At 39.6% G+C, this 26,434-nt stretch overlaps 12 protein-coding genes and 1 non-coding gene across 13 annotated transcripts, besides 2 other annotated features; 8 read left to right on the forward strand and 5 right to left on the reverse strand.

Moving 5' to 3' along the window:
* Window positions 1–568: 568 nt before the first annotated feature.
* On the forward strand, window positions 569–1,288 carry CPD1 (2',3'-cyclic-nucleotide 3'-phosphodiesterase; the record flags this gene model as incomplete). Its single annotated transcript, NM_001181376.1, has 1 exon — window positions 569–1,288. The coding sequence occupies one exon, from the start codon at window positions 569–571 to the stop codon at window positions 1,286–1,288; it is 720 nt and encodes a 239-aa protein (NP_011763.1).
* Window positions 1,289–1,574: 286 nt separating this feature from the next.
* Window positions 1,575–2,342, forward strand: SOL4 (6-phosphogluconolactonase SOL4; the record flags this gene model as incomplete). The annotated part of the gene is made up of 1 exon (NM_001181377.3): window positions 1,575–2,342. One exon carries the CDS (start codon window positions 1,575–1,577, stop codon window positions 2,340–2,342), a length of 768 nt encoding a protein of 255 aa, NP_011764.3.
* A 1,309-nt stretch (window positions 2,343–3,651) lies between these two features.
* On the forward strand, window positions 3,652–5,022 carry MGA1 (Mga1p; the record flags this gene model as incomplete). The annotated part of the gene is made up of 1 exon (NM_001181378.1): window positions 3,652–5,022. One exon carries the CDS (start codon window positions 3,652–3,654, stop codon window positions 5,020–5,022), a length of 1,371 nt encoding a protein of 456 aa, NP_011765.1.
* A 1,756-nt stretch (window positions 5,023–6,778) lies between these two features.
* RIE1 (Rie1p) lies at window positions 6,779–9,124 on the reverse strand (the record flags this gene model as incomplete). The annotated part of the gene is made up of 1 exon (NM_001181379.3): window positions 6,779–9,124. One exon carries the CDS (start codon window positions 9,122–9,124, stop codon window positions 6,779–6,781), a length of 2,346 nt encoding a protein of 781 aa, NP_011766.3.
* A 2,117-nt stretch (window positions 9,125–11,241) lies between these two features.
* On the forward strand, window positions 11,242–11,832 carry NOP19 (Nop19p; the record flags this gene model as incomplete). The annotated part of the gene is made up of 1 exon (NM_001181380.3): window positions 11,242–11,832. The coding sequence occupies one exon, from the start codon at window positions 11,242–11,244 to the stop codon at window positions 11,830–11,832; it is 591 nt and encodes a 196-aa protein (NP_011767.3).
* Window positions 11,833–12,471: 639 nt separating this feature from the next.
* Window positions 12,472–13,791, forward strand: GCN5 (histone acetyltransferase GCN5; the record flags this gene model as incomplete). The annotated part of the gene is made up of 1 exon (NM_001181381.1): window positions 12,472–13,791. One exon carries the CDS (start codon window positions 12,472–12,474, stop codon window positions 13,789–13,791), a length of 1,320 nt encoding a protein of 439 aa, NP_011768.1.
* Window positions 13,792–13,960: 169 nt separating this feature from the next.
* Window positions 13,961–14,743, reverse strand: PUP2 (proteasome core particle subunit alpha 5; the record flags this gene model as incomplete). Its single annotated transcript, NM_001181382.1, has 1 exon — window positions 13,961–14,743. The coding sequence occupies one exon, from the start codon at window positions 14,741–14,743 to the stop codon at window positions 13,961–13,963; it is 783 nt and encodes a 260-aa protein (NP_011769.1).
* Window positions 14,744–15,058: 315 nt separating this feature from the next.
* Window positions 15,059–15,179: an origin of replication (ARS734; Autonomously Replicating Sequence).
* Window positions 15,180–16,529: 1,350 nt separating this feature from the next.
* Window positions 16,530–17,843, forward strand: ENO1 (phosphopyruvate hydratase ENO1; the record flags this gene model as incomplete). Its single annotated transcript, NM_001181383.3, has 1 exon — window positions 16,530–17,843. The coding sequence occupies one exon, from the start codon at window positions 16,530–16,532 to the stop codon at window positions 17,841–17,843; it is 1,314 nt and encodes a 437-aa protein (NP_011770.3).
* Window positions 17,842–18,125: an origin of replication (ARS735; Replication origin; identified in multiple array studies, confirmed by plasmid-based recombinational ARS assay).
* Window positions 18,126–19,565, reverse strand: COQ6 (putative N,N-dimethylaniline monooxygenase COQ6; the record flags this gene model as incomplete). Its single annotated transcript, NM_001181384.1, has 1 exon — window positions 18,126–19,565. The coding sequence occupies one exon, from the start codon at window positions 19,563–19,565 to the stop codon at window positions 18,126–18,128; it is 1,440 nt and encodes a 479-aa protein (NP_011771.1).
* Window positions 19,566–19,818: 253 nt separating this feature from the next.
* Window positions 19,819–19,890, forward strand: YNCG0046W. Its single transcript has one exon. It is a non-coding gene; the product is annotated as a tRNA-Thr (tRNA).
* A 336-nt stretch (window positions 19,891–20,226) lies between these two features.
* GND2 (phosphogluconate dehydrogenase (decarboxylating) GND2) lies at window positions 20,227–21,705 on the forward strand (the record flags this gene model as incomplete). Its single annotated transcript, NM_001181385.3, has 1 exon — window positions 20,227–21,705. One exon carries the CDS (start codon window positions 20,227–20,229, stop codon window positions 21,703–21,705), a length of 1,479 nt encoding a protein of 492 aa, NP_011772.3.
* A 102-nt stretch (window positions 21,706–21,807) lies between these two features.
* Window positions 21,808–22,908, reverse strand: MTM1 (Mtm1p; the record flags this gene model as incomplete). The annotated part of the gene is made up of 1 exon (NM_001181386.3): window positions 21,808–22,908. The coding sequence occupies one exon, from the start codon at window positions 22,906–22,908 to the stop codon at window positions 21,808–21,810; it is 1,101 nt and encodes a 366-aa protein (NP_011773.3).
* Window positions 22,909–23,273: 365 nt separating this feature from the next.
* Window positions 23,274–26,369, reverse strand: RAD2 (ssDNA endodeoxyribonuclease RAD2; the record flags this gene model as incomplete). Its single annotated transcript, NM_001181387.1, has 1 exon — window positions 23,274–26,369. One exon carries the CDS (start codon window positions 26,367–26,369, stop codon window positions 23,274–23,276), a length of 3,096 nt encoding a protein of 1,031 aa, NP_011774.1.
* Between the last annotated feature and the right edge of the window lie 65 nt (window positions 26,370–26,434).

Consider the following 26,434-nt stretch of genomic DNA (forward strand, 5'->3'; position numbering starts at 1 on the left):
GGCCATCGCAACATTAATAGACAAAAATTAGAGTCACTTCACTTCGTTGATTTTTGATAGCGACGGCCGTGACCATTGCAAGATTTCTAATGAGGGGAAGAACAACTTTTCTTGTAGATTACCTCCACTTTAATCGGATGTCTTTTTTTACGTCCAAGAGTATTCAATGTCATCAAGATAGAAGCAAATTTTTCTAACACTAAATGTTATATTGCATCTGTATCAGTATATATGTGTATGTGGGAAGCCATAGTTCACTACTTCACAACTTTAAAAACAATCTATTTTCCTTTGTTCACTAAGTGATTTTGTAGGCGTGATCAAGTGCTTACCGGGGGGTTTTTATTTTTTTTAGGTTAGATCCGATGGAGAAGCGATGCAGGTGAAGTTTAATAAGAACCCAATTCGTAAGCAGGGGCACAAACAATCAAGAAGTTATCAAAGTCACTTTTGAGATACCAAGAATCTAATCAGATTATTTTATCATTTTATTTTACCATCAATTGTAATTATTCTAGTTTGGGAATTCGCGATACTTCAATTTGCTAATATCAGTAACCACAGAAAAATGGCAATAGCATTATGGTATTGTCCACCACAAGGATCAGTTGCTTACGAGACATTACAGATGCTTATATTTTCGTTTCAAACGTTGTTCCCAGATTCACCAGTTTTTGAACCTCATGTGACGGTAACGTCCCATTTGGTGTGCAATAGTAAAGATGATGTCAACAAAATCTTGACCTCCTGTGTTGCTGCCATCCAATCGATAAGGTCACACCAAACAGCAAAGAAAGGACGTAAGGGACAGGTATCCCATGCTGTTGCAGCTCCTTTGGTATCTTTCAATGGATGCAGTGTAGGTAAACAATATTTCAAGAAAATTGTGCTCGAGTGTAACAAGAACAAAATACTTTATGGGGTCGCACAAGTCATGAGAGAGATGTACGTAGAGATCGATCCTGAGACGCGAAGTAGCCGTGCCGCCACTTGGGTGCACGAGGAATTCCATCCTCACGTCTCATTGCTTTATTCGGATATTCATCCGGTAAGTCAGGCGTCATTGCGAGTAGTTCAACAAAGAATTGAAGATGCTCTAGACGTGCAACTAGTTCCAAGAGAGAAACGTAAGGGTTCCGGAAACGCTGATGGGTCCAATGAAGTGCAAATGAGATGGGATTTTGACGTATCTTCATCGCTATCTTGGAATATCCCAGGAACGTTTAAAGTGGTCAACTGTGTGGGGCCCGTTCAAGAATGGGAGGTATTGGGACGGGTGGACGTTTAAGCATACATTTATGTGCACTGTAAGTAATTATATAGAATTTTTTTTTTTTTTTTTTTTTTCATATCTGTCAATACTTGAAAATGTTCTAGTTAGAGATTTACGTATACTGATCGCTTGCCTTCGCAAGGGATGGAAATCCCTTGAAAATTAAAAAAATCCCCCCCTAAGCAGCGAAAATTGTAAGATCCATAATATTTAAGAAATGACGAAGAACGTAGTCTTATCGCAGCAGTTTTCCAAACAAAGAATGCCATTCATCAAATAATCCACAACCACCTCAAGAAAAATGGTGAAATTACAAAGGTTTAGCGAAAAGAAAAGCCTCATACACGAATTCGGCAAGTTTATCCTTGAAAAGCAAGAATCGGCGTTAACGGGCGACGCTGATGCAGTGTTCAATATCGCCATCAGTGGAGGATCGATGAACCAAGCGCTGTACGAAAGTTTGGTAAATGACAAAAACATTTTTCCACATATTAAGTGGCCACAATGGAGAATCTTCTTCTGTGACGAAAGATTGGTTCCATTTGAGGATCCGCAAAGTAACTATGGTCAGTTCAAAAAAACAGTTTTGGACCCGCTAGTGCATCAGGGCAACCAATTGAACTTAGGCCCCACTGTATACACTATCAACGAATCATTAATCGGTGGCGGTGAAACGGCCAATAGAAAGATTGCCGAAGAATACGCTTCCATGCTGCCTGCATCATTCGACCTAATCTTACTCGGATGCGGAGAAGATGGACATACATGCTCGTTGTTTCCCGGGGTTGAATTTAATTACCTTGTAGAAGAGATGGACCGCAAGGTTTTATGGTGTAATAATTCGCCCAAGGCACCCAAGGACAGGATCACCTTTACATTAGCAGTAGTAGCCGAGGCTAAAAGTGTGTGCTTTCTCGTTAGGGGAGCTGCTAAAAAGGCTATCATGCATGACGTGTTAATCGTAAAAAATAGCGAACTACCTAGTGTGCTGGTTAATGAAATGGTCGGAACCAAAGTAACTTGGTTTCTCGACGACGAAGCTGGCGCCTTGATTCCTGAAAACTGCTAATTACACTCGTCTTTATACGAAACTGGCTCCGTTAATCACGACAGACAACCTTAATTACATTACATAATAATAAATAAATGACAACTGTCTTCTTTACAGCGTATGTTGGAGCTTACTCCCGAAGCATAAACCCAGTTCTTCTAGAAGAATTGACAGCAGAAAGGAAAGGGGTACCGAAGGCAAACTCAACCTTAAAAGTTCCGTAAGCAACCGAGCCTCCGCGAAGGTTGCATAACTTAAAAGAAAAACATAGCTCACCCGGTGATACCGTTACAACGCGTTAATCTTAATGCTATGACTCGGAACCACCTGCAAAACAGCGCTAACGGAAATTTCCATGGAAATAGAATAAGGGACGCAGCAGGGTTTTTTTTTTTGGCGAGCACACGAAATATAAAATTGCTTCGGGCCAGCTGCATGGAAGGGTTAATTTCGCCCCTTTATCGCAAGCTACGCAGTTCTCCTGGCTCGAGAATGAATCTGGCCCGCCGCAGACGTTTCCTGGCCCCAGATTAGGAAGCAGCGGCGGCGGAACGGAAGGTGCTCTAAGCAAAATAAGGAATATTAGCCACGCCGGTAATTCCCCTCCTTTGGTCTGCCCCTGGTCTGCCCCTTTCGTTTTTTATTTTTTTTTGGGTGAACGGAATACTCCGTGGGCGGCACAAGGAGAGCCTGCGTAGGAATCTGTGCGTCTCAGTCGGGCGGGCCGATTTAGCACCGATGGTTCGCTTTGGCTTGGGCTTACGGTGACTGCGAGATTTGCAGATTAGTGCATATCCGCGCCTTTGTATGACGTGAAGCGATCCGCCCTGAACAACTTGTTACGTATATGATGTTGACTCTGCGCCCCCGTCTCTCTGGTTGCTGCCTTCTGCGCTGATTTGGTGCAATCTTTCTTTTTTGTCTTTGAAAGATTTAAGCTTTTTTTCGAGAAGAAAAAGGAGGAACCGAAAAAATAATCTTTCAGTTGTTGACCCGTAGAGCAGAAAATGGAAGGCAGTAGATATCCATATCGAAGGAAAAGCACAAACTTATCACGTTTAGGGTATTCATTAACGTTGAAGTAATCAGGTAGTGAATAGCTCGAAGTTTTCCATGCTTTCCTTTCGGTTGCATCTTTCTTCCTTTGGGGTTTTATCTTGATACGTCGTTACTTACCTTTTTTTCCAATATATATATATTGGTAGTAGCTGATCATTGCAGAAGATCTAGATCTCCTTTACACGCTTTAAGGTTAGGCAGCTGTAACCCCTATATTGAATTTTCACCCACGCCATAAAATACAATAGCTCAGAGAACCGGTGGCCACATGCAACCTAAAACTTTCGTCCACCAACTTCATGCAATTCTTCTGGAACCGGAAGTAAATAAATGGATATACTGGTCTCCGACTGATAACACGGTATTTTTTTTGAAGCCATATGACCCTAATTTTAGTACACATGTTCTGAAGCGTTATTTCAAACATGGAAATGTCAATAGTTTTGTTCGTCAACTACACATGTACGGGTTTCATAAACTATCTCATCCTTCCCCAGACCAATCTTCTGCCAACAATGGTAACGTTAAAGAACTTGTTGAATGGAAATTTACCCACCCATCTGGATTCTTCTTCAAAGAGGCCAACGCCGGTATCTTGAATAAAATCCAAAGAAAGAGCACTGGTGTGGGAAAAGATGGTAAAAGAAAGAATATACTGTCACCAATATCTGTCAGTTACGTTGATGCTTCGAGGTTAAATGTTCTCTCTCAGCAATCCGGACCAGTTTCTGCAAGAGAACCATCAAACATGTTTATGGGCAGTCCCGTCCATTACTCAACATCCCAAAGTCCTCCACATATCAGTATACCGCAACAGCAACAAAGTAGTGGACCTTACCTAATATCTTCACTGCCCCCTCAACAACCCACGGTGAACATGATGCGAAGGCAAAGCATCTCGGCGAGGATGATGAATTCTTATGACTATCCCAATCAATTTTCCACCCAAGATAGCATAGTCCAGCCTCAGCAGCCGCAACAAGTACTTTCTCCACAAGCATTATCTGGACCTCCGATGAAGAAATCAGGAACACTATCTTCGACAGATGATCTGAAAACAACTTCCTTGCCAATTGTTAATTACCCAATGCCGTATCATCCTGGAGCTTTTGCCCAGCAGCAGCAGCAGCAGCAGCAACCGCTCCCTACAGTCCCGCCATATAGCAGTTACTCCACTCCATTTCCCTCAATGATGAACTCTCTTTCGAACTCTGCTTCTAACTCACCTGCTTTAGGAGTTTGTAATAATAATGTAACACTACCCAAAAAAAGCAATATAAGTGAAAGGCAAGCTTTGGATAACCATATACAAACTTTAAAGAACTCTCTATCAACAATCACTGATTTGATAGAAAAACATATTAACAGCGCATCGCAAGATGAAAATAAAACTCTAACTAATGATGCCATGAACAAAGACCTTCGAACAAGCTTATCCCTATTACAGAATTCCAAGGAGGAAATCATTCAACTTGAAAGTAAATGGATGTCTATGCAATCTGTTAAAACAACTGCCCTACCCCTTCAAGAGACTACGAATACATCATCGACCTTAACTTCTCTGACGTCCAGCATAATTCCCAAGAGTATACCTATAATCACGAAAGGTGAAGTCGCCACTAAACCAGCATCTTACTGAATTATTTTCAACAGAACACATCGCATCCAACTGAACAAACTGTTACCGCTGTTGATACCAAGGAACATTCAGTGAACGTAGGGAAGAACGAACATTCTCCATATTTTTGCATACTAGATACAAGGGGGAAGAATGCAATTATTTCACAAACCGAAAGAAAAAGAATCACAAGCTATGTTTGCTATTATCAATTTTTCTTATGATTAATTTAACATAAATTATGGCCTTTTTCATTCCGGCTGCGCTTGTTCTCCAATTTTTTTTTTTTTTTTGAGAAAACTTTAAAAATTTCAAATGTAAGAAAGTAGAGCAGATCTTTTAGCAAGGATCCGCTTAACATTCCAACAAAAAAGGAAAAATAAAACAATAATTTCGTTCCCCATCTATCCTTCGCCTCTCCTTCGCTCTGTAATTTTTTTTACTCGCGCGCTTCCGACTTTTGAAAGAAGGAGCAATAAAGTTAAATAAATGTAATTAAATTATGCTTTTTTAGGCAAGTTCGGGACTTTGTTGCCACGTATTGCTCTTCTATGCAAGCACTTCACTCCTTTTCTTTCATCTCTGTTTTCTTCCACTGGCTGGAAGCTTGAGGGTTGCCTCTTGATTCTTTATCGCCTGCAACCATTGCCTTGTTCCGTCCTCTCAAGGCGTTCCTTCCGTGCTTTTTAAATACTAGAATCATTCGAGACGTATTTATGAGCATGTTACTTCTTGATGTTTATCTAAGAGGGTTGTTTAGGTTATCCGCATTATTTTTAAAGTTTTAAGGTTACATCATTTATTCAGACGCGTTCGGAGGAGAGTGCATTCACCAAGATGTAAATTTCTTCAGTTTTCCGGATTAGGATTGGAAAAATGAAGAAAAATAGCTGCAGAAGAGCCGAAAATAGGTCAGAAAAAAAAAAAGACAGGCAAAATAGGTGTAAGCGTTAAATGCCTATTGCCTGCTGTACTAGCTAGCTAAAGTAATTGTAGCAGTTGTTATTAAGGAGTTCTTTAAATCATATTGCTTGCTTGTATCAGACCATTGGAAACTTCAATGTTTAAACTCTAGAAAGGTTGATCTGCTCAAATATTTTCATATTTACGGCATGTCCTAACTTGAACATTTGTAGAAGAGAGACATATTTCTTAGTGTAGGCAAGATATTTGAATGACATTGTCTGCCGAAATATACTCGACTTGCAGTGGAACTGCAAGTCGAAAAGGATATCGCTTTAGCCAAACAAAAATTTGTTGTGCTATTCAGTGAGCATGCATTGGCTATAGAGGCCGCACCTAAATTGTATCTTTTGATTTATGTAACTGCCACACTTTCTCTAGCACAGTCATGATACGGCTTTTTTTCATTTAGCCACCAAATACTGTAAATATCGTTTTAGAACGTTATGAAAAAATGCTCATCCACTTAAAAACCTCTCCGTATTCTGAAAGTTGGTATAATCTTGCACTTTAAGTGTATATCTTTTTATGCAATCTTTTTGAATAATGAGTGTTTTTCAAAATTTTGACATTCATGTGAATTGTTTATCTATCCTTTGCATAGTAAAAAAATAGATGCAGAATTTACTCACCTCAAGGAGGGGCAAAGTAATAAGAAAAGTTACCATAGGCTAGTTGAATGTCCAAGATCGTAAAGAATGAAGAAAAAAGGAGTAAAAAGTATGAATAAGATAAATGAAAATATAAAAATAAAAACCAACTAATACATGAAGAAAAAAAAGCAGACAAAAACATTTTATGGACCTGATGCAATCTAGTAGTCCATAGAATAATCACCACTAGAAAATTCTTCCTCTTCATTACTACCGTTTGCCATTATAGGAATATGATTTGCTGCAGGATTCTGCGGAGGTATTATATAGGGCACTGGCGGCACCTGTGGAATAAACCCAAATGATGGGAACATTGGCATCATCCAGTTAGCGTTATTTTGGTTTGCACTTATTAAGTTGTAACTGTTCACGGGCTTTGTGTTGGTATTAGGGTACTGCAGTGGTATGAAATAATTTTCCCTCGAGACTTGCTGTTGCGATTGGTTCTGAGTCATCAAGGCATTGATAAATTTCTTATTATACTTTGTTGGATAAGCCTTATGATAATCATTATGTGGCTGAAAATTTTGGAACTTTGATGAGTTATCAGTTTGGGATTGATCATCATCATCACTTGAAGATAAATTACCACGTTTCTGAGCGAAAGAAACAGATAACACTTGATCTTTGCTCACTTGATACCCGTCTGTATTCAAAATTGCCTTAGCAGCATCTAATGGGCTTTCAAAAGAAACAAAACCATAACCTCTTGATGATCCCACTGGCAGATCATTATCTGATGAGCTATCATTCGATTGTTGACGATACTTGTTCTTACTACCCCCAACAGTAATGACCTTAACGCTGATTATTTCACCGAAAGATTTGTAGAAATCATATAAATCTTCATCTGTCCAAGAAAGAGGGATGTGCTTGACATATAGGTTTGATTCTTGCTGATTACTCATTGGTATAGGTAAGCTGTAAGAAGTTGATGGGTACTGGTACATGTCAAACTTGTTGCCCATGAATCTAGGCACACGTTGACCACGACCTTCACTGAAAGATTCCCTTTGAGGATAGAACAGATCCATTTTCTCTGCCACAGGGGTTGATCTTACAGAATCAAAATACCGTACATTGGAGGTATCGTTGCTGTTCCCGTTTTTATTATTGTTGAAGTAATATCTATCATATGTATAATTATTGTAATCATACATTGGGTTATTTGCAAATTCCAAAACCTCCATATCATTGTGGTTACTGATGGAAGGGTGCCTGTCATGGCTATTGTGGTTGTTGTAAACTTTATGTTGAACCGCCTTATTAACAACGAGCCTGTTTCCATGCCACATGAACCCATTGAAGGTCTCGATGGCTGCTAGTGCTTGTTCATGGTTGATAAGCTTGATGAAACCATAACCCTTCAACATATCTTCATCTTGGGCATTTCCATTAGTATTATTGGAAGATTTGTTTGATTCTACTGACCCCTCCTCATTGAAACTTACTGAACTACTGCTTCTTGTATTACTTCTCTTCGGAAAGTAATATGAAATGATATCAAAGTCCGGAAACTTTTTTGATAACTCCTTCTTGATTACTTCTATGACTTCTTTAGGTGTAATCAAAGTCTCTACTTTTTCAGGATTGTGATAAGGCAAGTTGCCTATAAAGAGACACCTGAAATTATCATCATTGTTGTTTTCTTTGACATGGTCCCAATGGATTCTTTCTCTCTCCTTTCGCTCAACGTGATAGTTGATAAATAGTGTGGAGCCATTTACCGTCCTTCCATTAAGTTCCTTGATGCAAAGTGAAGCTTGAGAACCCAAGGGGTAGGAGATGAACCCGTATCCGTTAGGTTCGCCTTTCGTTTTATCATATATCAATTTCATTGATAAAATTGGTCCATATTTTGAAAATAAGAAACTTAGTTCACCAATAGAAAGGCTCTTTGCTATTCCCCCGACAAAAATATTTCCAGGATAGGTTAGTGCATGCTTGTTCACACCGATAGACCATTTATCAATATGCTGACCAATAGGTTCGCTCTTGAGTAATTCCGAGATATCTGTACATGCATTTTCTAATGACTTGGGGTACTTGAATTGTGCTTGCAAAACGGTATCGTATCTCCAATCATCTTCCTCTTCGTTATCTTTGTAAGATTTCTCATACTCTTGACTTCCATGCTCGTAAAGATAGATGTCTTTATTTTGTTCGAGAACCTGTAACCTCCTTGTATCCGGAAGAAATTCATATGTTTCTGTATCAGAGTTGTTAACGGAGATACCTTTGTAGTGCTGTATTGTGTCCATTATTTGATCGGTTATTCTAGAGTTGCAGTGATCATCTTCTTCTTCTTGTAACTGCCATTTTATTCTTATGGTTAATAAATTTGTGTTGGCCAATTGTTCCAGTTGAAGACCAGTGGAAGTTTTCCTTTCAATTTTTATTGATTGGTCTCCAGCTTCTGCGCTCGCTGATGTCTGCTGGCTGCAGATATCTGTATCCTCGGGGCCACTAGATATTACTTCATCTGATGGTTCTTCTGCAATATTCATCCTCGAAACTTCTGATGCGGTTTGTCTTTCACGTATAATGTTTTTAGTAAAATAAAACTTATGGTTTATTTTTGGATTTTTAATCAGGGTGCCTTGTAATTTGGGATGTGTGCTATGCTTTACTTGTTCACACTTTTTTTGAGACCGTTGAACGAACTAAAATTAAGAACACTCTAATCCTTCGAACAAAAGGCACTTTTCAACTATTATTTACTTATTCAATATTTAAGGGAAGTTTCTTTATTGTGCTTGACATATATATATGTATTTATTTATATAGCGCAGTGGCCAAGAAAATGTTAACGTGAAATAACGACTAACGGGCAGGCGTTATGCACGGAAAGAGATCTACTAAATTCCGCCCAATAGGGAATCTCCGACTGAATTTTTTTGCCCTTTGGTCAACTATTCCCGGGAAGGGCATAAATTGAATCAAGCGCCAATTTTACGTCTTCGGCTAGTAATCGGATCAGCGGGAGAAACATCGTACGTACACAAGAGAATACCGAGAGTGTCGATTAATCAACCACGCTCCATGAGGCTTATCCGCATTCTACTTGCATGTTAGCCGGGAAAAGACATAAATCATCTCAATTCTCTAGAATACTCTAGAGATTATGTAAAAGCGTAGCCCCGTAGATGATTAAATAATTTTCGGTTTCTTACCCCGTAACCACGAGTTGCGGTGTTTTTGCTTCTATCGGGGCAATAAGCGGGCGCTGCTTCTCGGGAATGTAAAAACTGTGCTTCCTACCATGAAGTAGTTGGATCTTGAAATGGGTTGGGCCGGAACAATATGCAAGTACTACAATCCTTGTATTCCCATATGATTATATTCCCCTTTGCATAGGCTAGTGTTTTTTTTTTCGTTCTTTTGTTTCTTCCGCTAGGAATAGTAGTGGCGATCTGCAGAAAGACGCTCTAAGGAAAAAGAGAGAATTTCGATCAGTCCCGTACACATTACTCTTGGGAAGTTCAATTCCTTCGGACGTAATCCACATACGAACTTGGCTCTCATCTGTTGTCTTCAAGCTGTTGCGGCCCTCCTCTTTCTCTCTGTTGTACACATTTTTTGACTTTCAAAAATATGCCGCTAAGGAAACATAACCCTTGTGTATGTGAGCTTGTAGCATATGATATAGTGCTCATTGGCATGTGACAAGAATTGCGTATGTAATTGAAGTTTGTAGTGTAATTTACGAAAATAGCCGCCCTTCTTCTTCATTAACGATTATTGAGCGTAATGATATAAGATACAACGGTTTATTTAGGGCTGCATCCATGAAAATACTTTGTAATAGTGAGTCGTCGCCTTGTTTGTTTATTCAATACAATGCAGTGTCTCTATAGTCTCCTCCTTTAGTTTCACTATCTTTTCTAACCGCCGAAGATATACGAGTGTTCTGAACGAAAAACGACCTTTTCAAACATAGAATATAATTGTATATATACATATACATATATGATACGCAGCCACATTCGTAGTATCTTTAAGACACTGCCTTTCAAAAAAGCTTTGGTATTTTGAAAGAAGATCGAAGCCAAGGAACCAGGACTACAATGAATTAGACGCTACAAAGTTTCTTAATTGGAAAACAAGGAGGGACAAGGAGGAGACTTTTACAGTAAACCAGAATGCTCCTTCACTGTTCAGTTATGTAATGTTATTGTTTGGAAGATCTGAAGAGAGGCATTTCCTACAACCTCTTGAATAAAATAGTGGAAGGCATTTACACAAAGAAGCCGTGCCACTTTGGTCCGGATTTTTTTTACCTAAAATCGTCTTAAATTGGCCTGTTCGATAGCTGTCATTTGTTTTAGATATTTATTTCCTAACGTCAGCTTTAGTTACAGTATGTATGTATCAACCTTTTAGTAAGACAATAATGATTGCATGTTTGATCCTGCTTTAAAGGCATTGGAAGTAACCGTAGTGGCCGCTGTTTCTTCTTGACGGCCTGTAATTGACCTGCGACGCGGGCAATTTCTAGCGATGAGATTGGAAAAACTAACGCATAAAAAAGATTTCAAGATTTATAAGATGTTGAAACAAATCCTCTTCTCACATCTACAGTTGATACAGTATACCGTATTATCTTTCCTCGGTAGTGTTCAGAATGAGTAGGGCCAAAGAATTACAAGAGAAGCTCAACTTGCAAGCGAAACTCCAGTCTACTTTCAGTAACAATACTGCTGCAGTTTTGGACTGGCTGAAAGAATCAGATGAAACCGGCATTAGCAATGATACAGAGCGTAACAAACAGTTAAAAGATCACAAGGAGTTGGAGGATGGTAAGAAGGCATTTTTCAAGCTTCCCGTTTTGCAGATTGGATCGGGCCTACACTTCCGCACACAAGATGACGCTTCCGCCAAAGAAGATATACATACGATTGGTGAGTTTATTGAGGGTGATAAAAAGGTAAGTTCGTTGGCAAAGAAAAAGAAAAGAAGTGACCCAGGGTTGCAACGAAATAATATGTACAGGATCACTAAAGATGATACGAAAGCCATGATTGCGCTTAAAAGAAAAATGAGGAAAGGCGAGAAGGAAGGACTAAGGAAGAAACAAGAGCATAGCAAAAGCAGCGTTTCGAACTCATATAGTGCCAGTGATGAAGAGGATGAAGATGCAGGGACAATGCCGCAAAAGTCCACAAAAAAAAAATTTGGTTTACTTTTTGATAAAAAAAAGAAGGCACGTAAATAATCTTAAACACTTATGGGCAGCAAAAAATGCGTCTTTCTTCCCTCGTCTGTTGTTTTATGTAGGGCGTAATGATGTTTGCTTGTCAACAAATGAATACGTACAGAAGAGAATTCTAGCCAAGGCAATTATTGCATACTGCAAGTACTGAGTACGTTAACGTTGCTAGAATAACATTAAATGAGATGTAGCAATGCAGATCCTTCCTCAGTAGGCTTAATGCTCCACTAGAATTTTTGACCAGCCACTATTTGCTTTTTTCGCAATCCTTTTCAATACTCGAGAGCAAAGACAAAAAAAATAAGACATGTAGTGCGCTGTATGGAAAAGAATTAATTAGAACTTTACAAACGCGTGTTAAACAGGCATATTTAAGTGTTTGGACCTAAACAATATATCGACTATTGAAATTCTTACGCAAGATTTTTTATAGTTGGATATTCATATATTCTTACAACTCTCTCTACTTTCAGTTTTTTGAAGCTATATGTATCATTATATACGTTTATGGATTTTTCAAACCTAAACAATTATACTGCGTAAATGTTTGATTAAGCAATAAATAAAAACAAAGGATTGGTAAGGGAAGACCGTGAGCCGCCCAAAAGTCTTCAGTTAACTCAGGTTCGTATTCTACATTAGATGGTCACAAAACATCAGATTGAAGAGGATCACTTGGATGGAGCTACGACGGATCCCGAAGTTAAACGGGTAAAATTAGAAAACAACGTTGAAGAAATACAACCTGAGCAGGCTGAGACCAATAAACAAGAGGGCACCGATAAAGAGAATAAAGGAAAGTTCGAGAAAGAAACTGAGAGAATAGGAGGATCTGAAGTGGTTACAGATGTGGAAAAAGGAATTGTCAAATTTGAATTTGATGGTGTTGAATACACATTCAAAGAGAGACCCAGTGTCGTAGAGGAAAATGAAGGTAAAATTGAGTTTAGGGTGGTGAATAATGATAATACTAAAGAAAACATGATGGTCCTAACTGGATTAAAAAACATTTTTCAAAAGCAATTACCAAAAATGCCCAAAGAATACATTGCCAGGTTAGTCTATGATCGAAGTCATCTTTCCATGGCTGTCATTAGGAAGCCATTGACTGTCGTAGGTGGCATAACATATCGACCTTTCGATAAGAGAGAATTCGCAGAAATTGTTTTCTGTGCCATCAGTTCGACGGAACAGGTACGCGGTTATGGTGCGCATCTAATGAATCACTTAAAAGACTATGTTAGAAATACCTCGAACATAAAATATTTTTTGACATATGCAGATAATTACGCTATTGGATACTTTAAAAAGCAAGGCTTCACTAAAGAAATCACGTTGGATAAAAGTATATGGATGGGATATATTAAAGATTATGAAGGTGGTACGCTGATGCAATGTTCTATGTTACCAAGAATACGATATTTGGACGCAGGTAAGATTCTATTATTACAAGAAGCGGCCCTGCGAAGAAAAATAAGAACGATTTCGAAATCGCATATTGTAAGGCCTGGTTTAGAGCAATTCAAAGACTTAAACAATATCAAACCGATTGATCCAATGACTATTCCTGGCTTGAAAGAAGCCGGCTGGACTCCCGAGATGGATGCGTTGGCACAACGTCCCAAGCGTGGTCCACACGATGCAGCAATACAGAATATACTCACAGAGCTACAAAATCATGCAGCAGCTTGGCCCTTCTTACAACCCGTTAATAAAGAGGAGGTCCCCGACTATTATGATTTTATCAAAGAGCCAATGGACTTGAGCACCATGGAAATAAAATTAGAGAGCAACAAATATCAGAAGATGGAAGACTTCATATATGATGCCAGATTGGTGTTTAACAATTGCCGAATGTACAATGGCGAGAATACGTCGTATTACAAGTATGCTAATAGGCTAGAGAAATTCTTCAATAATAAAGTAAAAGAAATACCTGAATATTCTCACCTTATTGATTAATGCGTAGAAGAAGCTTTTCCGCTACTATTCCTTTCGAAGAAGAAATAAATGTTTAGTACGGCGAGACGATGTGATCAATTGAGGTTATTTTACTACTTTTCCTTTCATTTTTGTAAGGTTTTCTTTCTTTGTTAGTGTGACGTTGGTATTTACCTTTATGTAACTATATTTATGACATTTCAACATCCGCTTCTTCTGGACTTTCTGCAGCTTCTTTCTCTTTCAACTCTTTTATCAATTCAGCAGTTTTTTCGTTATCATATATTTTGAATCCGTCTTGCTTTGTTATACAACTCAATTGCGCGTTATTTTCATCAAGTTTCTCTTCCATCACTTGCTTTAGGATTTTTAGAACAAGAAGCTCAGCTTCTTTCAAAGTTAAAGAAGAATGCCATTCATTCAATAATTCTGCTTGTGCTCCTTCAGAGCCTGAACCAATGGCTTTGGCATTATAACGGTAAAATGTCCCAGATGGTTCTGCATGGAAAAGTTGATAACCATCATCCGCATCATGGCCAGCAATTAACAAGGCAACCCCGAATGGTCGAGACATTAGTCTTTCTTCACCAGAGGCACCTTCACCGAACCTTAGAGCAAGATCACACACCGATTGCGTTAAGGACTCAACATTGATGTCTTCATCGTAGTATAGATTATGCGTTACTGCAGCAGTACGCGCATGTTCAATCATGGAACGAGCATCTGCTGTAAGCCCACTCATTGCACAACCAATATGACGATCAATCTCCACGATTTTCTCAATAGAATCAGATTCTAATAGTGGTGAGGTGGCACGTTTCTCCACACCTAGTACAACACCTTCTTTCGTGGCAATACCAATTGCTGTAGATCCTAATTTGATGGCCTCCAAAGAATACTCAACTTGGAATAACCTCCCTTCTGGGGAAAATGTGCTTACACCACGATCATATTCACTTCTAGTTAAGAACATCCTTTCTAGTTATATTAGACAATTGGAATTTATGTTCTTATTGACTTGTATTCTATAGTTATAGCGCTCTCTTGTCCAATTTCCTAGGTTACTCTTTTGCCACCGGTCTTGGTTTATGATAACCCTGTATAATGAAATTTCAAAAATATTTTCGTGAATAGTGATTTATTTAATTTAAGCACTAAATTATCCTTACGGACTTGGGCTACATTCATGTTTGCACGCTTAATAAAAAATCGGCGTACTTTCATCTATGCTTGGCTTATAATATGTTTGATAGTCAATTCATTTCAGTAAAAAGTCTTCAGCAGTAGTTGCAAAAGTGTCCTTTTTTACTTTTTGGGCTACATTATTCTTGAAAAAAGTTCATGTTTTGTTATTTCTTTCTCACATACTTTATAAAAAAAGATAATTTTTTTAAAAAAAAAAAAAAATACAAGTGGAACATTATCAAATAAAAAGCATTATAGCGCCACATGCGATGAACCTGAGCTTTTATCTTCATTAATATATAGTAATTACAACATGTTATTGAAATGCACAGCACTTATCCAGAGTTATTTGATATAAAGATTATGACTCAAATTCTTCTCGACAAACAAGAAACTTTCTCACCTACAAATGTCTTCAACAATTCTAATAATTGACACATAAGTATATTGTATATATAACATGGATATAAATGGCCCTATATTGAAAGCTATGTCAAAATAGGAATCCTTCCTTCCTCAGCGCTTTTTATCAAGGGCCAATTGATCTGATACACCTAGTAGTGTACTATAAGTGTAGAAAGCATACTATACTATTCGACACTTCCTTTCAATCCTGGAATTAACAGTCACTTTTAAAAAAGACATCTACCGTGAAGGTGCCGTAGAGTATCGCGTTACCATATCGCCAAAAACTGATATACGCCGCGGAAACCAGGCAAACAATTGAAAAGAAAAATTTTGAGGAACTCTCTGCATCGAAGCCGTCTAGAGTTACCACTAGTCAGATGCCGCGGGCACTTGAGCACCTCATGCACAGCAATAACACAACACAATGGTTAGTAGCAACCTGAATTCGGTCATTGATGCATGCATGTGCCGTGAAGCGGGACAACCAGAAAAGTCGTCTATAAATGCCGGCACGTGCGATCATCGTGGCGGGGTTTTAAGAGTGCATATCACAAATTGTCGCATTACCGCGGAACCGCCAGATATTCATTACTTGACGCAAAAGCGTTTGAAATAATGACGAAAAAGAAGGAAGAAAAAAAAAGAAAAATACCGCTTCTAGGCGGGTTATCTACTGATCCGAGCTTCCACTAGGATAGCACCCAAACACCTGCATATTTGGACGACCTTTACTTACACCACCAAAAACCACTTTCGCCTCTCCCGCCCCTGATAACGTCCACTAATTGAGCGATTACCTGAGCGGTCCTCTTTTGTTTGCAGCATGAGACTTGCATACTGCAAATCGTAAGTAGCAACGTCTCAAGGTCAAAACTGTATGGAAACCTTGTCACCTCACTTAATTCTAGCTAGCCTACCCTGCAAGTCAAGAGGTCTCCGTGATTCCTAGCCACCTCAAGGTATGCCTCTCCCCGGAAACTGTGGCCTTTTCTGGCACACATGATCTCCACGATTTCAACATATAAATAGCTTTTGATAATGGCAATATTAATCAAATTTATTTTACTTCTTTCTTGTAACATCTCTCTTGTAATCCCTTATTCCTTCTAGCTATTTTTCATAAAAAACCAAGCAACTGCTTATCAACACACAAACACTAAATCAAAATGGCTGTCTCTAAAGTTTACGCTAGATCCGTCTACGACTCCCGTGGTAACCCAACCGTCGAAGTCGAATTAACCACCGAAAAGGGTGTTTTCAGATCCATTGTCCCATCTGGTGCTTCTACCGGTGTCCACGAAGCTTTGGAAATGAGAGATGGTGACAAATCCAAGTGGATGGGTAAGGGTGTTTTGCACGCTGTTAAGAACGTCAACGATGTCATTGCTCCAGCTTTCGTTAAGGCTAACATTGATGTTAAGGACCAAAAGGCCGTCGATGACTTCTTGATTTCTTTGGACGGTACTGCCAACAAATCCAAGTTGGGTGCTAACGCTATCTTGGGTGTTTCTTTGGCTGCTTCCAGAGCTGCCGCTGCTGAAAAGAATGTCCCATTATACAAGCACTTGGCTGACTTGTCTAAGTCCAAGACCTCTCCATACGTTTTGCCAGTTCCATTCTTGAACGTTTTGAACGGTGGTTCCCACGCTGGTGGTGCTTTGGCTTTGCAAGAATTTATGATTGCTCCAACTGGTGCTAAGACCTTCGCTGAAGCTTTGAGAATTGGTTCCGAAGTTTACCACAACTTGAAGTCTTTGACCAAGAAGAGATACGGTGCTTCTGCCGGTAACGTCGGTGACGAAGGTGGTGTTGCTCCAAACATTCAAACTGCTGAAGAAGCTTTGGACTTGATTGTTGACGCTATCAAGGCTGCTGGTCACGACGGTAAGATCAAGATCGGTTTGGACTGTGCTTCCTCTGAATTCTTCAAGGACGGTAAGTACGACTTGGACTTCAAGAATCCAAACTCTGACAAATCCAAGTGGTTGACTGGTCCTCAATTGGCTGACTTGTACCACTCCTTGATGAAGAGATACCCAATTGTCTCCATCGAAGATCCATTTGCTGAAGATGACTGGGAAGCTTGGTCTCACTTCTTCAAGACCGCTGGTATTCAAATTGTTGCTGATGACTTGACTGTCACCAACCCAAAGAGAATTGCTACCGCTATCGAAAAGAAGGCTGCCGACGCTTTGTTGTTGAAGGTCAACCAAATCGGTACCTTGTCTGAATCCATCAAGGCTGCTCAAGACTCTTTCGCTGCCGGTTGGGGTGTTATGGTTTCCCACAGATCTGGTGAAACTGAAGACACTTTCATTGCTGACTTGGTCGTCGGTTTGAGAACTGGTCAAATCAAGACTGGTGCTCCAGCTAGATCCGAAAGATTGGCTAAATTGAACCAATTGTTGAGAATCGAAGAAGAATTAGGTGACAACGCTGTTTTCGCTGGTGAAAACTTCCACCACGGTGACAAATTATAAAGCTTTTGATTAAGCCTTCTAGTCCAAAAAACACGTTTTTTTGTCATTTATTTCATTTTCTTAGAATAGTTTAGTTTATTCATTTTATAGTCACGAATGTTTTATGATTCTATATAGGGTTGCAAACAAGCATTTTTCATTTTATGTTAAAACAATTTCAGGTTTACCTTTTATTCTGCTTGTGGTGACGCGTGTATCCGCCCGCTCTTTTGGTCACCCATGTATTTAATTGCATAAATAATTCTTAAAAGTGGAGCTAGTCTATTTCTATTTACATACCTCTCATTTCTCATTTCCTCCTAATGTGTCAATGATCATATTCTTAACTGGACCGATCTTATTCGTCAGATTCAAACCAAAAGTTCTTAGGGCTACCACAGGAGGAAAATTAGTGTGATATAATTTAAATAATTTATCCGCCATTCCTAATAGAACGTTGTTCGACGGATATCTTTCTGCCCAAAAGGGTTCTAAGCTCAATGAAGAGCCAATGTCTAAACCTCTTTCCATTGCCTTTTCTAAAGCGTATACTAAACCATGAACGTCTGTTTGCCCCATGTTTAACCCCTGTCCAGCGAGAGGATGTGTCGTATGTGCTGCGTCCCCAACAAGGGCAACTCTATCAGTGCAATAACGATCTGCATGTGTTAATTTTAAGGGAAAACGTGCTCTTGTCTTATCTATTATACTAACAACTCTTGGTGGGTAAATTTCATCAATATCCGACTCGTCCTTCAACGTGGCGTATATTTCCTCAGTTCTGAATTTAATATCTTCTATCAATTTATCGGTGTCCATAGAGCCATCTTCCAATGTACGGTAATAGTAGTTCATGTCTGCGTCTTCCAAGACAAAAGCAGCATTGATAAGTGCAGTGAATGATTCTGGAGGTAATGACAACAAAAGCCTCGATAAACGTTCAGATGAACTCCAGACTAAAGTAGCATTATTTTCAGGCATGGGTAAGTGTGCAATTGGACCAGTGGGTAAGAACCTCTGCCAGCCCCTTAGTTTAAAGGGAGGATACTCTAACTTCATGCTGGCCACAACACCATAGGCATTATACATCCAGCCCCTAGATGGGATCTGGGAAAATCTTCTGGTAGGAGAATTGAACCCGTCTGCACCCACTAGCAATCTCGTCTTGTATACTTCACCATTGGAAAGAGTGACTAAAGGCCAGGACAATGGATCATTAGGGTCGCTGTGTTTAATATTGACAACTTTTGTATTATCAATAATATCAATGGAGTCCTTCTTTGAATCGTACTGAGAAATTCTGTTGTATAAGGAGGCCTGTATATTTATAATTTCAATCATACAAAGCATGGAGTCCCTTGCCAGATCCAAAGTAGCCTTAGAACAACCGTCCGTGACATAGAGTCCGTCATAACTTTGAATCCTGTCATGCATCAAAGTTGCCCCAGCGTTATTCTCAAGAAAATGAATAGATCTAGGCGTAACACTGACAATCCTGTTCGTAAAATAATCTGGGGGTGAATTATAAAAGTCCGATAATTTATCTTTTAAGTCCACCATATCGACTAAAGTTGTCTTTAGATCTTTTAATTGCGGAGAATTCTTAATCGATGCAGCTAAAGTCAAACCTGCAGGACCCCCACCTACGATTAATACATCTGTTAACTTTGGAGCTGAAGATTTGGCTGTTGCCAAACCCCTCACCAAAATACGCCGAGTAAGCATAACTTTTGAAAAGAACATGCCTCTGTGTCAATCGATACAAGGTTCACTGAAAGACCAATTTGAGTTACTGAATGAAGAAAATTATCGCCACAATTATATTTATTCCTTTTTAATGTCGTATCACAATTCCAGAAGGGATATTTCTCAGAAACAGTTTAAGATCTGCGTGTTCCTTCTGCAAGAAGAAGGGAAAAAAAGAAAGGAGAAACAATAGCAGCATAAATCTTGTTCGATAAAACAACATCACTTTTTCTTGAAACTTCAAGGGTTTGCCTCCTTAGCTTAGTGGTAGAGCGTTGCACTTGTAATGCAAAGGTCGTTAGTTCAATTCTGACAGGTGGCAGTTTCCTTTTTATTTGTCAGTATTAATAATTGAGGCGCCCCTAATTTTTTTGGCACCGCTCTCGATGAAAAAGTAGAGACGTCAGAAATTGAACGTTTCCTCTAGGAGTTTATTAACTAATAACCCCGAAAAATGGCTCTTTAACCACGAGTGCCCACGGAGGTTATCTTCACCCCTATTTTCATTTTAAATTTTAGATCACTGCTAGGAGTTAGCTCAAATATATATATATATATATATATGGAGACAACGTTTGAAGAATTCGTAGGTGCAGGTGAGCATATTGCCGGATAAGTGTAGTTACGCAACTACAATTAAAAAAACACGAGGAACAGAATGTCAAAGGCAGTAGGTGATTTAGGCTTAGTTGGTTTAGCCGTGATGGGTCAAAATTTGATCTTAAACGCAGCGGATCACGGATTTACCGTGGTTGCTTATAATAGGACGCAATCAAAGGTAGATAGGTTTCTAGCTAATGAGGCAAAAGGAAAATCAATAATTGGTGCAACTTCAATTGAGGACTTGGTTGCGAAACTAAAGAAACCTAGAAAGATTATGCTTTTAATCAAAGCCGGTGCTCCGGTCGACACTTTAATAAAGGAACTTGTACCACATCTTGATAAAGGCGACATTATTATCGACGGTGGTAACTCACATTTCCCGGACACTAACAGACGCTACGAAGAGCTAACAAAGCAAGGAATTCTTTTTGTGGGCTCTGGTGTCTCAGGCGGTGAAGATGGTGCACGTTTTGGTCCATCTTTAATGCCTGGTGGGTCAGCAGAAGCATGGCCGCACATCAAGAACATCTTTCAATCTATTGCCGCCAAATCAAACGGTGAGCCATGCTGCGAATGGGTGGGGCCTGCCGGTTCTGGTCACTATGTGAAGATGGTACACAACGGTATCGAGTACGGTGATATGCAGTTGATTTGCGAGGCTTACGATATCATGAAACGAATTGGCCGGTTTACGGATAAAGAGATCAGTGAAGTATTTGACAAGTGGAACACTGGAGTTTTGGATTCTTTCTTGATTGAAATCACGAGGGACATTTTAAAATTCGATGACGTCGACGGTAAGCCATTGGTGGAAAAAATTATGGATACTGCCGGTCAAAAGGGTACTGGTAAATGGACTGCAATCAACGCCTTGGATTTAGGAATGCCAGTCACTTTAATTGGGGAGGCTGTTTTCGCTCGTTGTTTGTCAGCCATAAAGGACGAACGTAAAAGAGCTTCGAAACTTCTGGCAGGACCAACAGTACCAAAGGATGCAATACATGATAGAGAACAATTTGTGTATGATTTGGAACAAGCATTATACGCTTCAAAGATTATTTCATATGCTCAAGGTTTCATGCTGATCCGCGAAGCTGCCAGATCATACGGCTGGAAATTAAACAACCCAGCTATTGCTCTAATGTGGAGAGGTGGCTGTATAATCAGATCTGTGTTCTTAGCTGAGATTACGAAGGCTTATAGGGACGATCCAGATTTGGAAAATTTATTATTCAACGAGTTCTTCGCTTCTGCAGTTACTAAGGCCCAATCCGGTTGGAGAAGAACTATTGCCCTTGCTGCTACTTACGGTATTCCAACTCCAGCTTTCTCTACTGCTTTAGCGTTTTACGACGGCTATAGATCTGAGAGGCTACCAGCAAACTTGTTACAAGCGCAACGTGATTATTTTGGCGCTCATACATTTAGAATTTTACCTGAATGTGCTTCTGCCCATTTGCCAGTAGACAAGGATATTCATATCAATTGGACTGGGCACGGAGGTAATATATCTTCCTCAACCTACCAAGCTTAAGGAGTTAAAGGCAAAGTTTTCTTTTCTAGAGCCGTTCCCACAAATAATTATACGTATATGCTTCTTTTCGTTTACTATATATCTATATTTACAAGCCTTTATTCACTGATGCAATTTGTTTCCAAATACTTTTTTGGAGATCTCATAACTAGATATCATGATGGCGCAACTTGGGCGTATCTTAATTACTCTGGCTGCCAGGCCCGTGTAGAGGGCCGCAAGACCTTCTGTACGCCATATAGTCTCTAAGAACTTGAACATGTTTCTAGACCTATTGCCGCCTTTCGGATCGCTATTGTTCATCATGGATATTTGCCATCTCGTCTTACCGACATCAAAAGGGTGTGTGCATATAGCAGCTATCATCCCACTTATGCAACCACTGGCAAAACTGTTTATAAAATGGACCCAGTTTGCGTCCTTAGATGCAAATCGAGTAGAATCTAGCCATAGTCTTTCCTTGCAAAGTTCATAGGAACTCCAATATATTGCACTAAACGGAACGTCTCTCCACAGAGTGATCTCCAAACCTTTGAAGAGGGCCCGAGAAGGACCCACCATTTTCATTTCCTGCCTCGTTTCGTTTAATAAATCTTTAACCATCATCCATGTCTTTGTGGACTTTGATGATCTCGGTATACTTTGCAGTTTAGTTTTAACCAATTCTAAAGGTGCAATACTTGTTGCTGCAAATACCCTCGCAATTGCACCACAAAAGAGGGGGTTTAATGTTGGGTACGTCGAGGCTATAGGAGAAACGTCTCTTATATATTCATAACCACTAAAATAAACCATGTTGGCAGGAATAGCCATTAATAGGGTCAAAGAAATACCCCTCCACAAACTTGTAATACCTTCGACGCTGGCAATTTTCGTGAATGCTTCTAAAGTACCGTTGAACTTCAACGATGAATTTTTACAGTGCAGTTCTTGAAAACAAGCACTCTCCCAAAATATTTTTGCGTTGTTCAAGTTCTGTCCTCCGACGTTGGTGAATGTCTTCATTTTGGAGCCTGAGCTAACGGCGTTGGGCACTTCGGCAGCCCCATCACATGAACAGTCAGGAATCATCTGCTGCTGTTGCAGCCGTATTCTCACTACATCCATCGGTGTCAAAATCAAAGAAGTGAGTACTGATCCAGCACCGGCACTTAACATTCGTTCTTTTAAGGTCAGGCTGTTACTTGTATTGCGATCACTCATATCGTATTATCAACACCTCGTTTCCTTTCCTACGATACTTTATGGCTTTGGCTCATACGATTCCTGTGAAGTGAACTGGCACAAATATGAGGGTAGTGTGCCCCAATTCCAGAGGAGTGATCTTCCCGGAAATATGCAAAAATGACAGAATGTGTCTTATTCTCTAATTGCTATTCTGAGATCTTCAAGATGGCGAAAAATAACGTTGCGCGTGTTTGGGTGGGTGCCAAAAGTGTCATACCTCACCGACGCAAAGATACCAAAAGGACCGTATATATCTACTATTCCTGGATCGGTTGACTTTGTTAACATGCAGAAACAAAGGTAATGTTTATAAATAGTAAATCATACATAAGTATATGTTATTACATCTTTCTTTTCTTTAGTTTACCTGTTGCGGTTGAAATTCTCTTACTTGTATTGAGCTTCTTATCACCAGATATGTACTCCCTTGGAAAAAATTCATTAATCCTTTTTTGCTTCCCCTTCTTTTTGCGTTTATTAACATCTCTAATTAAGGGAATGAGAATTTCATCAGACTTTTCGTGTGGCCAACCTAGTTGAGTCTTCATGAATGAACGAAGCATATCGAGATCTGGTACCCCCCAAACAAACGGCGTGGTATCGTGATCGACTTCTGGTCTCATATACGCATCATAAACCATGACGCTAGGAAAATCATCATCTAAGATAATTTCGTTATTTACCAGTTTTTTTCTCAGGTCTTTTTCAAATTTATTTTCCGTTTCTTGCTTACGTTTATCAAACTGCCCATTATTATACCAGTCTTTAAAATTTTTTAGGTTTCCAAATTCTGCAATCACTTCAATGCTTGAAACGGGACCCATACCCTTCAATCCATTCGTGTAATCGCTCCCTAAAAGCTGTGCCAACTCAATCATATTCTTTCTATCCAAGCCCAATAATTTTAAAATAGATTCCGCATCATAAAATTCAACATAGTTCTTTTCGTGGAACATATTTTTGTAGATCTTTGTACCTCCAAATAGGAAAACATCACTGTCATCGGTAATTATACCATCGACAAGGTTTAGTTGTAACAATTCCGCACACTGTGCTTCAGCTTCCATAGGCGCAGTGATATAGGGGATTCCAAACCTCGATAGTAATTCTTGCACTTCTTTGATCATATCCATAGTTACCTCATCCGAATCTCTTTTATCCTTCATCTGTTGTTCGAATAATTCATCCTCCACAAAAGCGTTCTCGGCAACGTTTCTTTCAGCAGAAGTGGACAAAGTCGTGTTTTTAAATGTATCAAACTCTTCTTGTTCCTTTATCATATTTTCTACTATGTTATCTTCTTCATCTTCGGAGAAGTCATAGTCGAATATAAGAGGCTTTCTATGCTCCTTATTTATAGATTCGACTTTTCTACTATCGTTATCCTCTGCTTCTTTTGAAATCTGAGATTTAGTGGGAACGTCCTCAAATAGTTCTTCTGATAAAACTTCTAAGTCATCGTCCTTGTTTTCATCATTGGAGCTCTCTTTCTCGCTTTCTCTTTCTAATATTTCCGTAGCATTTAAGCCTGTCAAGAGTTCATAGCTACTCCCTTTATTGGTAGTTTCTGCTCCACTTTCTTGTTCATTTCTTACGTTTTTATCTTCCACGAAATTTGTTGTGTTATAGGGATTATACAACTGCTGGGAAGCAGTTGAAGAAAACCAGCTCGGCATTTCAGGAATTGGAGACTTTTCCTTCGTGGCTTCTTGGGACACATTACTCTCGGTATTCTTTTGAAAAAGCAGGGAATTTTCATTGTTAAAATCAAACTGTGGTATCTTGTGAGAAATAAAATTCAGGTTTTGCTCCCCCTCTGTTAAAATAGCCCCTTTATCCTCCTGCTGAGACGGTGGCCTAAACTCAGAAAGAACTGTCTTGCTGGTCCTTTTGATGACCGACTCTGATTTGCTATTCAAATTTGTGACATGATACGGTTGCTTACTATCCGGTTGTGCGCCAAGTAATCCATACTGTACTATTGGTGGACGAGCCTCTGTACCTTTTGACGTTACCGGCTTAGCGATTTTTGATTTGTCGTCCGCTTCAGGTTTCTTTTCCATCTTAGAAAGTTGCACTGCCTCCATCATTTCAATTTCCTCAATTTGTTTCAGGTAATCCTCATCGTCGTCTTCCACGCTGATTCTGCTAATTCTCATTGTTGGAGTAGTCTTGGAGGGCGATGCCTGATCATGTCTTTTGTCCAAAAACGATTTACTGCCAGCGTTGTTTAGGGATTGGCCCATGTAAGGCAACCTTGCAGCTTTCAAAGAAAAATCTTCCACAAACTTGACGTTCTTGGGCTTGAGTTCAACTTCTTCCCACTCACATTCATCAGAGTCACATCCCTCATCTTCTGACCGGTTACTCCTTTTCTGTGGAGCTGTCGTCGCGTTAGAAGACTCATGTCGCACTATTTTTAAGGAATTATCTTCCAAATCATCCCATCGGAGCACGTCCCCGTCCTCAGCATTACTATCTAACTGCTTTACCAAAGCGCCTGCATCTTTATCGTCTATTACGATTGCTTTTTGCGCATCAGAGCCATCGTTTGCCCCTAGTCCAAGAATCCACCCGTTATTAGTCTTAGTCAACTTGTACTCTTTACTCTTTTGGCCGGATATCCTATTGATCACCTCCTCGTTCAGCTTAGACGCTCCACCATCCTGAAACCCAGTAGTGTTGATTAACTTTTGAGTAAAAAAATTCCTCCTTTTCACCATGTCTATTTGAAATCTTGAGAAATCCATACTATTTGGGAAGATGGTCTCCAATTGTTCTTTCGAGTATCCCATCCTCAGTCTTGATTTCAACCTCAACGACGATAATATCAAATACTGTGTGGCCTTTGGCAGCTCTTCAAATTCGGCCGATGCTGGATTTATAGTGTCTAAATCAATGTCTTCCAGTCCATCACCGTTTATCGAATTCATCAGTTTTTCAAAAGTTTTATTAGAGTTAACTCTTGCATCTTCCTTATCGTATTTGAATCCCGGTATATCGGGCAAGTCCCACTCGTCCTGAGGTTTGAAGATCTGCACACTACTGCCACTACTCGGTGTAGAGTTTTTTACGTTATCGTTTGAGCCGTTTTGCAATTGTAAAGCCAGCAGCTTCCTAGCGGTGGATTTCGCACTCTCTCGTTTTCCCTGTCTTCTTTCTTTCCTCTGCCGTATTGTTTCCCTTTTCAATACGGGCACACCACCATCAAAGACGAATACCGGCCTAATGCCAAAGTATAATAGCTTACAAATTCTTCTAAAGAACCCAGTAATATGAGAATTCTTCACTGCATTCCCCTCCTGATCACGGACAGCTTTCAAAAACTGATATATCCAAATGGAGGCATCTACTGCCATTCTCTTATCTTCCAAGGATTCCAGCCTGACCGGTCTTGCCGTAGGACCTGCAATATCCCAAAATGAATGCACACCCATGTCTGAAGTTTGGCGTTCTCCCGAAAATGCTTTTCTTCATGGATGACGTGTAGAACCTTCAATGA

The sequence above is a fragment of the Saccharomyces cerevisiae genome, chromosome VII (assembly GCF_000146045.2).
Source record: "Saccharomyces cerevisiae S288C chromosome VII, complete sequence".
NCBI lineage: Eukaryota > Fungi > Ascomycota > Saccharomycetes > Saccharomycetales > Saccharomycetaceae > Saccharomyces > Saccharomyces cerevisiae.